This window comes from Chlamydotis macqueenii, chromosome 14, assembly GCF_036417535.1.
Source record: "Chlamydotis macqueenii isolate bChlMac1 chromosome 14, bChlMac1.mat, whole genome shotgun sequence".
Classification (NCBI taxonomy): domain Eukaryota; kingdom Metazoa; phylum Chordata; class Aves; order Otidiformes; family Otididae; genus Chlamydotis; species Chlamydotis macqueenii.
The window spans coordinates 20,582,308-20,596,648 of record NC_141569.1 but is presented as its reverse complement, the minus strand read 5'-3'; the positions used below and the strand labels follow the sequence as shown (position 1 = coordinate 20,596,648).

The following is a 14,341-nucleotide window of genomic DNA, read 5'->3' as shown; positions in this document are numbered from 1 at the left end:
GATGAGCAGGATTAAGAGCAAAGTAGTCTGACAGTGACCTTCAGTCTTCCCTCTTTTGTTTTTTAGCACAATGGGTCAAAATTCTAGAGTTTGTGAAATACTCATCTTTACACTTATAGGTATGGAAATTCTATCCAACTCCTAATCCTCTCTGTAATTGTTTTTAAAAAAGTCAAAGTGAGGGATTATGGTGAAAATTAGTATTAAACTATCTTTAAAATGGAAGTTCAAATCCTTTTGTCAAAACACTGAACCATTTTATGAGTTCTGTTTTTCACATTTTTGCACACTTGAGCACAGGGACCACCTCTCATGCAGGTGCCTGAATCTGCCACCAAACCCCCAGTTCGCACTGTGTTTTAAACAATGTTTCATCTCTAACTGGCTTTTGGTATTGCATCAACCAGAGGATCCAGGAGCTTGAAGCCACCTTGTACAATGCTTTGCAGCAAGAAACGGTGATAAAGTTTGGGGAACTACTCACTGAAAAACAGCAGGAAGAGCTAAGGACAGCAGTAGAAAAGCTACGACGTCAGATGCTGAGGAAAAGCAGAGAATACGATTGCCAAATTCTTCAGGAGAGGATGGAGCTGCTCCAACAGGCTCATCAGGTAAGAAAAAGGAACCGTGCACATGCATATCTCCTTGACTTCGCTGTATAAGAACATAAGCTGAGATCAAATTTAGGCAAGCTCCAGGTCATGAAGGGAGCCTGGCATCTAGTTTTTTTTAGTTGTTTCATACTTTGTGTCTTTATTGTGTAAACAAACATATGTCAGATTAGCTTGTGGAGTATCGTTTTGGCATATTTTGAGTTTTAAAATTCCAAACCAGTTTTCATCTAGAATTCTAGCTTTGTCATCCTTAGGTATTTGACTGGGCATAAGAGGAACTGTATGAATGCTCCTGGCTTGTGTTACACAGGACAGCTCTCTTGTTTTTTCCAGACACTTCTGCTGGTGGGCAGTTATGTTTCACTGCTGAGATATAGGACTACATTTCACGTTCAGAGACCAATGTTTGCTGCTCTGCAAGCTGTGAGGTCCCAGAGCCAAATGGCAAACAGTCACAGCATGCTGATTAATGTGACAGCTGCACAATGAAACAAAACTTACCCAAATGTTTATGGGAAGAAGAGAGAAAGCATATGTCCAGTGGTTAGCGTTTCTGGTTCACAGGAAGATTTAGTTTTCAGAGTCTTGCCTGATCCTGAGTTGGAGACTTGAGACTGTTCCACTTCTCGATTTCAGCCATGACCGCTGCCCTGATTAACACTGCCACAGCAGTTCTGGCTTCTTGGAACAGCTCTTAGCCAGCCTTAGTTGCAGATGAGACTGGGAAAGGCTGAGAGGCAAGGAAAAGAAGAGGTGGTGTTTGAAAGCTGCCATAAGCTAGTCATCTCATCTCCAGACAATTAGGAAGACAGTCACAGGCATGCCATCTGTTCTCCAGGTCCTAGGGCCTCCAGGTGTCTCCTGCTTTGCCCCTTTGGATCTCTGCTGTTTGCTGGCCAGCTGTCTTGTGCCCTTACTAAACAGAGAAAAGATACCAAGATTCAAGGCCTCATTTTTCATAGTTTGTCATTCCACTAACTGTTCTGTGGGATCTCTCTTCCCAAGGAGCCAAAAGTTTAACTCATGTTACATGATTTTTTCTAGAGGTACCTAGCTCTGCTAAAAAACCACACCTTTACCACAGGAATAATATAAAATCAATAATATGAAACAGATCCACTATTCATTTCCAGCATTTGAGGATACGGTCACGTATATGCAGTAGTGTATTTTGAGCAGTTGTACATGTGGTAAAGTTGTGGTTAGGCAGGGTTAGTGGATGGAGTCATGGTATGACACAGGGTTATCCCTGCCAAAGGAATGGATTTGTTAATTTCTAGGCTTTTGGCACTTGGAACATTAAGTTGCTTGTTCAGCGGACAGAATTTACTGAGAGTTTAGTCTAGATGCTTTCTTTTCTGATTTCCAGAGGATCCGAGATTTAGAAGATAAAACTGACATCCAAAAGAGACAAATTAAGGATCTGGAGGAAAAGGTTGGTTCTGTTATGCTTCTGAAGCATGCTGATCAACTTTTTGAAAGTAATGACCTAGTTCTTTTGAACTACATGACCTATCTGTTTAACTGAATCAGCTGGACTTGTTAATGTTCTTCTGCTATGCTTTATTTTCAATTTGTGTTTCAGTATATACAGACTTTACTTAGTCTCCTCCGCAACACTTCATTTTAGGAAATAAATGCAAATTATGGTGAGTGATACTGTACCAAATGATGAAGCCTTTACTTGGCTGTTAAATGCTGTGTTGGTAGACAGGCAATATTCCATTCTAGCAAGCAGGAAGGACTCAATGAAACTGAAGACTGTCCTCTTAAACTCAGGCTCTGATGCTATCCTCTTTATCTAAGTTTGTAATTGATTATGCAATATAAATACTGTACCAGAATCTTGCCCTTAAACTGAACTGTCAAAAAACTATATATGCAATATTCTCTCTCTCTCTCTCTCTGCATTTTTTTGGTGAATAAGGCCAACTCTGTCACATTGAGCTTTGCTACTTGTAGGTAGGTTAGATAGGATTGCTGGGAAAAAAAAAAAATCATAGCATGGGCACAGCGTACTGCTACCAATAATGTATTTTGTAGAAATGCGAGTCTGGCGTAAGATGCACCTCCAGTGGTAGCCTTCCCAATGCACTTAGATTAGGAAATATCGATGTCCATGTGTACACTATAATATGAAATAATGGCCCCATTAGTACAATGACAGTAGTGCAGTAGTGACAGTAGTGCTAATGAGTTTGTATGTGTGTTCCTAAAGTGAAACAAGTGGACAAATGCAAAACTTGATACACATAATTCTTTCCACTTTTCTGCCAATATTTTTGTGATGCAAAGACTCGGTGTCTTTCTTTCTAAAATATATTACCTGGAAAAATAACAGATGATAACCTGTGATGAAAATAAATTTTAAAAAGCAAAACTTATACCATGGTCAAATAGAGACCTTGAATAGGAGACTTTTTAGTGTCAATTTTCAGAAGAGCTTTTGACTTGCAAAATTTGCATCTCGGAAGACAACTCATTCATGATTAAAATGGGACATCCAAAAATTGATTATTAAACATTTAATGTTTAGAGTTTGATATTATGCATGTATGTATATATATATAGATATGCACATATATATATATTCCCAGGATATTTATAGCATGGATGGCAGGTACTGCTTTTTAACACATTTAAAAATACTACCCATGCTATTTTTGATATCTAACTTTGTGACATCAGTCAACCCAAGGTGGTTCATAGTGGCAGTTAAAGCTCAGGCTTTCACTATGGTGCCAGTTCTAATTCATCTCCAAAATTCATGGGATCTGTTTGTTTTCTAAGTCTGGGAGGCAGTATGGTACTTACAGAAGTAACTAGGGAAATAGTGTTTTCTGAATGCATAGCTATTCTAATTGTCCTACAGAGTGCAAAAATAACCCTGATGTTTACAATGCCATGAGCTTTCGTTTTTATGAAATCTTCTTTTTCTTCTGCAGTTTCTATTTCTGTTCTTGTTCTTCTCTCTTGCCTTTATTCTTTGGCCTTGATGTCAGCGTGCCTCTTGGAAAGGTAAGACTACTTTATTTCATCAAAGCTAGCACTTCTCACACAGAGCTGAGGTCACGTCCTTGTGTATTCTTGTGTATGTCTGGAGTCCGAGAATTCAGCAGGTCGCTGTCAATTTGTAATAGTTCACAATGGAGGGTCGTCACGCTGCTGAGTTGACACAGGGAGTTGCAGTCAGACCAACACCATCCAACATACTTGTAAGTGAATTGCCAAAGCTTGCTGGTGTTACTCTGCTATTCAGAACTGTAAAACTGAAAGCTAATAAGTATTTCACAGTATGACATAGCCAAGAGAATTGCAGGTGAAATTCAGTGTTGATGTTTGCAAAGTCATGCCGGTGGAAAACAGTTACAAATCTCAGCCATATCCACACTAAGATGGGCTCTGGACTGACACTCAAGAAATAGATCAGGAGGTTGTAACAGGTAGAGCTCAGTGCCCAGAAGCGGGAGAGGTACAAAGAAGGGCAAGGAGGAATGATCAGCTGCTGCGAGAGAGAGAGACAGAAGGATTTTCCTGGCTCAGAAGGAGAGACACTGTTAAAAGGAGGTATGGGAAAGGTCTATAGAATTTGTCATAGAATGGGTAGATTGCTATCATTTACTGTCTCCTCCAGTACAAGCAATTATCATGTAATAAGTTTAAAGTAAACAAAAATTGATAGTTAATGATGTATGATCTAAGTCTTTGCTACAGCATGCTTAGCAGCTGGAATTTCAGAGTTCAAATAGCAATGTGAAGATGAGGATATAAATTGGGGAAACTATAGAATGTGCGTGGCTTTCACTTTTTTCTCTCTATGCCTAGCCACTTTCAGAACCAGGATGCTGGGCTGGGAGGATCTTTCTTCTGATCCAGGATAACAGAAGTAGAACATAGCCTAGATAATATTATGTTAAAGACTCAAGGACACGTAATGATGTAGTTTTCTGATTTGGGGACAGACCCATACCATTAAATTTCTCACTGTATCTCTTGGCTCTGGTTTGAGCTATAGTAATGAATATATTTTTCTGCCCTGCATTTGAAAGATGTGAACGATGTTTTGCCATGCCCTTCCACCATTTGTACTAGCTCAGACTTTGTTTCCAGGCATCAAGGTATTGATTATAACTAAGTGGCATGGGTCTCGTTTGGAGGGTTTTCCTTTTCCCTCTAAGGAAAAGCCCCCTTCTTTGTGCTTCATTTCAGCTAGATCAAGGATTTTTTTAGCAGTTTTCTGCTGATACAGAGACAACTCTCAGAATTAGCCGCATCAACTGGGATCCACTATCTCCTTGGCTAGCCAGACCTCAAAATAAATGTTTTCATGGGCTGAGGCAGCAATATACATGGAGGCTGGGCTGAATGGGGAAGGAACGATAGGAAAGAATCAGAGGACTGTGGACAGATCAGTGATCATGGCTCTTGTAAACAAAGGCCAACATCATTATAGAGTCGCTGCTATTTAAAACATATTGCCTTGATCCAGGGAACATTAAAGAGATTAGGTTATGACTGCATACTCATTAATGTTACTGCTGCAGGATTTCTGGGAACTATGACACAGCACAGTGGCTGTGGGATGTTTTGAGTGGCCATGACTGCTGAAAATTTGATTTTACAGTTTTGTACTTACTCAGAGTGGAGGAAAAAACCAGAAAGTCTTCTGAAACAGCCAAATTATGTATAGGCTAATTTTAAGAAGCCAAAATTTTTCACAGTACATAGTAGTAGCAAATAATTTTATATGACTGTGTCTTTTGTTGTATCACAGAATCATGAGTCCAGAACAAGCAGCCAACCTAGAGGGAGAGTCGAAAGGGAAAAAAAAAAAAAATTCTTGGATTTGAGGTGCACCTTGAAAACTTACAGGAACTGATAGTGACATTTGCAAGAAACTGTCTGCATGAGTTTCTCCCATTTGCCTATACTGTTGTTCTGTTTTCAGTTTCTATCACAACTACGATAAAGTCCTTGTGAAGCATATGAGAAAAAATGGGGCAATAAGAGGTTCAGAATTTTCTGTATATACAGTTTGCACCTATATTTTCCACCTGTATGGGTATGGAATTTGTTTTTTATTGAGTATTTGCCTCTTCTGGTACAGCTACGGATTTAGTAAGAAGCTCACACATCCTAGTTTTACTAATGCTGGTATCATTGGTGGAAGAAAAATAAGAAACCAGCGGAGTTCTTATTTCTTTGAAAATGTGCCTCGAGATATCTCTTGCTCAGTTTAGGTCACCTTGATTAAAAAAAAAAAAAAAAGCATTCACAACATTAAACTACTGAAAGTTTTTTCCTAATCCTGTCTCTTTTAAGATGGAGCATCCAGTAAAGTCTTTGCAGTAGAGCAATCCTGAGAAAAACAAATTAAAATTTTCATTAGTATTAGAACCCATCAGGAAATGTTATCTTACTGATTTTTTTTTTTTTAAATTGCTTTTAGTTTTGAAAATATTTTTTTCAGAAGTTTAAAAAAATCTTCAGTGGTAGCCAAAAAGATCCACAAAAAATGCATTAAAATAATTTTTGTTTGTAGATATAACATTTTTCATTAGAAAATAAAAAGATTATTCACATGAAAAATTTAATCCACCTGTAATTGAAATTAGAATATGAAATTGCTAGCCCCAGGACAAAAATGGCAATGTATGCTTCCTGAGGCTGTATGCATCGTTTTGGTGTGCCAGTGTGGAAGAGAAAGGAAGGCAACCTGAGAATTCCAGACATAAACATGAATGAATCATGTTTTCAGGAACTGCAGGTATACACCACTACCATTTGAAATAAGCATTTCCCAAAATAGAAAAAAAAAAAATCCTATTATTCTGACATCAGGATTCCAGCAGTGCTAATTAACTCTTTGTCCTGGAGCCTGCAAAAATATCCCAAGTGCCTTGTCAGTGTCTGCATGCTAAGAAGAAACCCCTTCAGACTGTATTCTTGTGCATGGATTCCGCAGTGCCTTTCAGATTGCTGTTTTGACAGCCTCACAATTAGCTCTGCAGTGTATTCAAAGGCAGGCTGAATTCTTTGTTGCAGAGGAACCATTTCTTCCCTCTTCTCCAGGCAGGAAGGGGAGAACCACACATACAAAAGGAGAAAAGTCAGGACCATCAAAAAATACAACAAACCCTCCACATTTGCTGATAAAGCAAGGAGATGATATGGAAAGCAATGGAGGTGGTTGGTGACAGCCAACATGGCTTCACTAAAGGCAGATCATGCCTGACCAATTTGGTGGCCTTCTGTGATGGGGTTACAGCATCAGTGGACAAGGGACAAGCAACTGATGTCATCTGCCTGGTCTTGTGCAAGGTATTTGACACTGTCCTGCACAACATCCTTGTCTCTAAACTGGAGAGACATGAGTTTGATCGACGGACTACTTGGAATTGGATGGATGGCTGCACTCAAAGGGTGGTCGTCAACAGCTCAATGTCCAGGTGGAGACCGGTGACAAGCGGCATTCCTCAGGGGTCTGTGTTGGGCCCAGCCCTGTTCAACATCCTTGTCGGCGACATGGACAGTGGGATAGAGTGCACCCTCAGCAAGTTGACCGATGACACCAAGCTGTGTGGTGCCATCGACACGCTGGAGGGGTGGGATGCCATCCAGAGGGACCTTGACAGGCTGGAGAGGTGGGGCCATGCCAACCTCATGGAGTTCAACCAGGCCAAGTGCAAGGTCCTGCACATGGGTCAGGGTGATCCCAGGCACAAATCCAGGCTGGGCGGAGAATGGATGGAGAGCAGCCCTGAGGAGAAGGACTTAGGTGTGCTAGTGGGTATTCAGAGGTATATAAGCAATGTCATATTTTCTGAGGCTAGAATACATGGAATCAGAGAGAATAACTAACATTGATTTGTGTTTCCCATTCACTTTAAAAATCACTTGCCTACCCAGGTGACTTTGACATTTGAAGTAACTCGGTGTCGTGGTTTAGCCCTAGTCACCACGCAGTTGCTTGCTCCCTCTCCCCAGTGGGATGGGGGAGAGAATCAGGAAGAAAGGAAAACTCATGGGTTGAGATGAAGACAGTTTACTAGAATAGCAAAGGAAAATTACATTAATAACAAAATATAGGGATACTAAAATATGCAAAACAAGTGATGCACAATTTCTCACCACCCAATGTCCCAGTGACCAATGCAGCCTGTCTTGAGCAGCGATCACGGAAAGCGAGCAGCAGCAAGCAAAGGAGAGCGAGCTGCCCCCTGGCCAATCCCCACTTACGTACTGAGCATGACACTGATGGCATGCAATACTCTGCCCAATTTGGGTCAGCTGTACCATACCCCTCCCAGCTTCCTGCCCCTGCACCTTAGCAAAACCTGGGAAACTGGAAAGCATCCTTCATCTCTTTAGCAAGAGCTGATAACATCAGTGTGTTTGTCAACATCTTCACGTAGCAAATCCCATACTAAATTCAAAACACAGTGGGAGGAAAATTAGGTCCATCCCAGCTGAAACCAGGACACTCAGCAAGGGGGAGCATAATGTGGGGAGTGTGCCATCAGCATTTCTGCTTGTTAGAACTACTGAGATACATATAATCAGAGGGATCTTTGCAAAATTGCTTTAATTCCACTGGGTGCTGAGTCAACTTTGTTAACCTTATCATAAGACACTTCAAACAGATCCTTGATAAAACAAACAGAAAAAAAGCACAATGCGTCCTTGCAATGTACCTAGGGAGCCATTGGATGATGAAAGGTCTTAGGTTTTGTTCCTGCCGTGCTGCAGTTTATACTTTACCAACCTCAACGCAATCACAGGTGGTATTTTCTGGTTCCTTTCTCTCTTGGAGTAACCACAGCACTCACTGCTGTACTTTTCAGGTAAGGAAGGACAAGCATGAATGAAACCATGTGCAACAATATGTCATATCCAGACCAGAAGCTTCCTGTTTATGTGGAATTTTCCTCCTGGCAATTTTTTCTATGCTTATGAACATACACATTCACTTACTTATGATCACATAAGGAAGTCTGGTCTGCATGGGTTTTGCCCTCAGTGAGTTTTACCCTGTAGGCTTGAATGCTGAGAGAACAAAGACAAAGTATACCCTTTTTCACCTGGTTTAAATCCTGAGAACCACAGTTCTTTTCCACAGGTAGGGAAGGCTTCCTTGGAACAGGAGCAGTCTGTGTTTGCCTAGTTGCTGCATTAGCCAGAGTTCTGGGGTTGCCCTGACAGCGTAAGCATCACCTGCTGTCACATCTCCTGTCGCTGGTGAATTTTAGGCAGCTTTGGTTCAAGAGTTATTGAAAATGATGCATAAGTATTCATCTGAAGATGCCCATGGGGACTTTTATGGACCAGAGGGCTGTACTTTGTAGGGTTAAATGCACAGGCTTGGCAAAATACACAGAATTTTCACAAATGCCTTTCATACAGACAAACAGAAACCATTTAACACTGGTAACTGTAAGAACAGACCTGTTCAACTTTCTGATTGATAGACTGCATCTTATCAGCTGAGATAGGTGGGTAGAGGGACTTATCACTTGTCTGATACAAATGTGTGTGTTTTTTGTTTTTTTTTAATTTTTAGAGTGCCCGACCCCACAGATAAGTCCTTATAAAGGCAAATGCTTCCACCCCCGCAATGAAGAGAACGTTGTTTACACCTATTTTAAATGTATAAAAATGAACAACCTGTAGCCAAGACTGCAACCACCTTGTATTTTAAAGCCATCACTCAAGATTTGTTACTTGACAGTTCCCGTCTAAAGCTATGATATATGCTGCATCTAATGAAATTCTATATGTTGAAGTGACAGAAGGGGAAGAAAAATAAACTGTGAGCCTACATCACTTAGGAAGAACTTAAAGGGAAGGAACCACTTTCAGCTGAGCAAGTCAGTGTGTCTTGGGCATGGAACCAAAGTTACAACAGAAAAATCTATCCCTGCTGTGCAGGGCAGTCTTTTAAATGTGACCCTGTAACCCCACGCATGGATCAAAAGTTAACGAGACAGAACCGGAGAAACACGAGCTGTGGAGAAATGCTGACAACAAATCATTCACTTGGAACTGTCTGGCTTTCTCACTGCAGGAACTCCTTCTCTCCTTCTTTGGTTTTAACCTCAGGAACAATGACAGCTGCAATGTGGGGGGAAGAAAGGAAAAATGCATTCTGGCTTATTGCAGGGTGGGCAGGACAGGGCATCATGTTTTGCACTTGAGATCATAACCGAGCACCGCCCTACTGGGGAAGGGAAGAAGAGGGTGTCTGGCGTAAGGAGCATTTCTGACAGAGTTGTAGCCTTATCTCTCTTCACCCTCCCTCCATGAAGAACAGCTTGTCTGTCATCAAATAATTTTCATACTCTTTGAAGACTGCCATTGAGATAATAATGACTATACTTGGGTTTACGATGTGAATAGTACACTAACGATCACTGGGTTGGACCTTCAGAGTAGCTTCTGAAAAATAAATGAAATGTGTTGGAGGACAGAGGGGAAAAAAGCCAACCCCCTTGTCCATGTCCACAAAGCATCAGCTTCCAACTATTTTGTCCCAGCTTGGAACATATGTTTTGGTTTGGCTTGTCAAACTGATTTTGTTAGCTGGCTTCCTGATCAATGGCACATAAACCAAAAATGGAGAAAAGCTGTCTGAACACATCCTTTTTAGAAGTGAGAAGTATTACTAGTCTGTTTAGATTTTTCCACAGTTAGGAATAACTAGAAGTAGTTTGCATTTCACAGCATTACTTACCTCTCTCATCACAGAGCCTGGAACCCAGTCCCTGAGGCGTCACAGGTTCGTGCCCCCCGTAGTCAGTGAGAATGGAACCCAGAGGAGCGTCACGCCTGCAGCCGACGCTGCAAAGGTGCTGAGCAGCCAGCTGCACCCATCTTCCCTTTTCTCGCTGATGTGTATGAGCTAGGCATGACAGTGCACTTCTCTGTGCCTCTCTGTTCATTTCCCTGGAAATGGAATCGTGCCTGTTTGGACTTCAGGTTCCTGTGACAAGGCTCCTTAGTTGAGCTGTGTCTTCTGTGATGGAGACTTAATTTTAACTGGGGAGAACGCATGTCTGTATTACAAAATAGAAAACTAAGGGCCAGAATACAGCCTGTGCGTTACTTAAACCTTCAAAACAGGGCTCACATGTACCAACATCTCACGCACACAGACTCTGCCCATCAGAAGCTTTAAAAGTGCTTTATAAAGAGTCTCCTTCATTTGCCTGTTTATTTTTACAGATGAAGCAGCTGAGGCACAAAGCAGTGAAGGAACATGCCACAGCAACTCAGCAGGCCAAAAGCAGTTCCTTGGCCACAGCAGGGACGAAGTTCTTCTAGTGTCAAGGATGCCTGCCTCTGACAGATATTTTTTGGCCACAATAGCTTTTAATCATTAATGTCCATTCACCCAACTGGATTGCAATGCTGGGCTCTGTTTCTCCACAAAGACTCCCAACATTCCCATTTCTTGCACGCCCTGAGATTGTGTTAAGCCTTCCATCAAAGGTTAGAAGCTATTAGCAAGTGATTTTTTTTCCTGCTCCTTAAAATTAATTTAAATTACAGAATGACCACATCTTAAAGCAGTCTGTTTCAGTCAAGGGGTTTACGGAATTCTGCACCAGTTTTATGTTTGTTGGTTCATCTCTTTAAAAACAGGCTTGTAGGCAGGTATGTTAAATGAATACAGGTATGTTGCATGCTCTTTGTTCAAATCCTTTTTCTTCCGCAGAAGAATCTGTGGATAAGCTTGGCTCAAACTACGTGTGTTTTCCAAGAGTGCTGCTGGCAGTTCAGTCCTGAAGCTCTGGAGTCAGGCCCTTTGAGAGTCTCGTCCCACACCTGTTGCACATTTAGATCACTAAGCAGCTTCACAACATCTTGTTAGCTACAAAAAGGGGGTTTTCCCTCTTCCCCCTCTCTTTTTTCCCCTGTTGCAGCACCAGCTCATTTCGTACCACTTGGCTGCAGTGTCCTGCAAGCAAATACAGGCTGGAAATGGTTTTCCCTACCATTAGGGCCAGCAATTAAAACACTGAGCTCTTTTTGCAGAAGAAGGAGCAGCACCTGTTTTCCATGATGGTGCATAATTTCCACCTCTGCTTTGGTTAAAAAAAAAAGGTGGACTAGAAAAGTTTGTTTCAGGGGAGGTACATGGCACAGATAGAAATACCTAGTTTCAGAATATACCTGGCTGAGCTTGCTGCAGGTTCATCAGTTAGGCCCTCTGAGCCGTGTTGTGCACAGCTTATGGCTCTTTTTTGCCTGATATCCCCTCCCTTACTCTTACGTATACATATGCGTGCAGGTGCTCCATTTCCAAGGGCTGAGGGTGGGGTGGGGGTGGCAGACAGTCCACAGCTTATCTTGGTCTGCAGACTTTTAAAAGCTTGCTGTGTTCCCTCCAGAGCGCTGAAAACCAGCTGCTTTACTCTCCTTGCAGTATGGTATAAGCCATGCCTAAAACACGCTTGCTGGTACGAGTGATACAAACTTTCTGCTGTCAGCTAGATCAAAATGAGTTTGATGTTTGTGTGTATATATATATACATGTATCTATATATAGTATATATGTATATGTACATATACATACATATATCTGTGTATATCTATTCCCTATTGTACATACTAAATCGTTGCTATAGCTTAAGAAAGTATGCTTCCAATCTAGGTATGGGGAACTGAATCTCGACTTGTTTAGCTGCCACAACTGGTACGCTCCTCGTGGTTTAGTTTTACATCTTCTGGGCAACTAGTTTTTGGGTTTTCCTGGGGTCTCCCTCCTCCTCTGTCCTGAAGCTGTTCATCCAGGGCTTTCTGCTGTTCCTGACATTCACTGAGGCAAAGTATTGAGAATCCTCCCTCAAATTAGTCACTGCAGCCAACCTCCCCTCCCCAAAACTAACCATCAAAATAAATTTTTTTTTTTTTTTACAGCCTTTGAGGACAGCAAATATAGCCTCCCATCCGTTCGTCCTGGGCTGTAGCAGGAGTAGCAGCACTCCAGGCTATCCATACCATTGAAGCAGTCGATGAGCCACACCATGTAGTGCAAGTCAGCGTGACCGAAATCTGACTTGCTGCTTTTTCTCCACTGACCAAGTCAGGAGAATTTGAAGACTATTTCAATTTAAGCACTCCAGATGAAGGCCTAGTTAGGTGAGATGAATTTAGGCAACTGGAGTTGCACAAGGAAATAGGGCTTCTCTCAGTATTATCAGCCTGGCTCACAGCTCCATCCTCTCTCCTTGGTGTGCCTGGAGGACCACGGAGACTTTTTTGTAGAAGTGCTTCATTTTCCAAACCCCTGCCCTCATCTCAGTGGGAAACATCCTCTGAACCCCAAAGCTTTCCATTCCATTGCATCCTATGAGGATGGAATCGGCCAGGCTCTCCTCCCTAGGGCAAGGTTCAATAAACAGCCACACAGTTGCTGGTGATTCAAAGGGTTTTTTTCTTTTCCCCTGCCCCCCCTCACATCAGCACCTGTGTGTTTTTATATATACTTTTTGTTCCCAGTTTTTTTGGTATCTGTTCCAGAACAGAATTGTAAATGACTTGGCAGAATGACCCTTTGATAAACACTGGACATGTATCTGTACTATATGTATTAACGTGTAGAAGAGAATCCTTATTGTATGTAAAGTTTTATGAATGGTTATTTTTTAATTTATGTATTTAATATAGGATTCAATGACCTCTGGTGTTTTAGTTTGTATAAAAAATAAAACAGCAGCATTTTAAAAAAAAAAAAATCTCACTTCACATTCATGGAGATACTCAGTGTCTGTCTGGAATCTGTTCAGAGGAATCATGTTAAAGCTGAGAAACAGACACGCACCTGCCTTGCCTGCTCTCTCCCTCTGACGTGCTTGCAACCCCGCGAGAGGAGGACTTGAGAGGCTGGGCCATAACACAGCACACTCCGGAACATAAATCTATTAAAAAGCTTTAGTGGACATCCTGAAGTAAAGAGCTGATAAGGGGAAGGCAGTCAGCTTTCCCAGCATGGGCCCAAGTTTGAATTTATTGGCTTTTTGCTAAGCCTTTGCAGCCCAAAAATAAAAATAAAAACTGCCTTATTTTTGCTAGTTGGGGAAGAAGAGTGTATGGATGGACCCTTGTTAGACTCTTGCCTCAGTGTGGGAGAAAAAAAAATTAAAATAAATAAAGGCAGGCTTCAATCTCTTACTGTATTCAGAGTCCTCTGATACTCATCAGTGCTGCTGAGTGCCTTTATGCATCTCTCCCTGTAAAACAAGGATCAGGATCAGGGAACCGTTTTGCACAAGCACAGCCAGAAGCAACTGTCTGCGACGCAGGCTGATACATTTTTAAAAAATGCTGTACTCCATGTAGTACCACCAAGCAGTGCCTGCATCATAAATAAGGGTAAAAGCCTGCAACAGTTCCCGCGGCCCCTCGACCAGCGCAGCGGTCGTGTGGCTCGGCACGGCCGGCGCTGTGACAGCAGTCACTCGCCCACGGGTGCGGCTTTCCCGAGACACACGTGGATGCAAGTTCCACACCGGGAAGGTCATCACGCAGCGGGAGGGCTACGGGCCCCTCTGCACGGGCGCACGAACGCGCCGGCGGCCTGCAGCCAACCCCCCCCGAGGAAAGAGCCGCTGCACGGCAAAGGCGGGGCGCGCGGTGGGGCGCTGGCAGGGGTTGCACAGAGCAGCAGTGGCTGCCCCACCCGTGACAGTGCCCAAGGCCAGGCTGGAGCGGGCTGGTCCGGTGGG

The 14,341-nt window shown here is 42.3% G+C and overlaps 1 protein-coding gene across 2 annotated transcripts in view; it reads left to right on the top strand.

The window, feature by feature from the left end:
* The window catches only part of JAKMIP2 (janus kinase and microtubule interacting protein 2), a 65,388-nt gene extending 52,093 nt beyond the window's left edge, over window positions 1-13,295 (top strand). The window contains exons 20-24 of one of the 2 annotated variants that reach the window (XR_015260115.1): window positions 408-611; window positions 1,984-2,049; window positions 3,560-3,632; window positions 9,175-11,271; window positions 12,547-13,295. Coding sequence is in view for 1 of the 2 variants with exons in the window: in XM_086758900.1 (XP_086615026.1) it covers window positions 408-611; window positions 1,984-2,049; window positions 3,560-3,610 (321 nt within the window). In the remaining variant the exon portion in view is untranslated. Of the gene's footprint in view, window positions 1-407; window positions 612-1,983; window positions 2,050-3,559; window positions 3,633-5,388; window positions 5,533-9,174; window positions 11,272-12,546 lie in introns of those variants that run through there. The other variant, XM_086758900.1, reaches the window with a different exon arrangement.
* The last annotated feature ends 1,046 nt before the right edge of the window (window positions 13,296-14,341 follow it).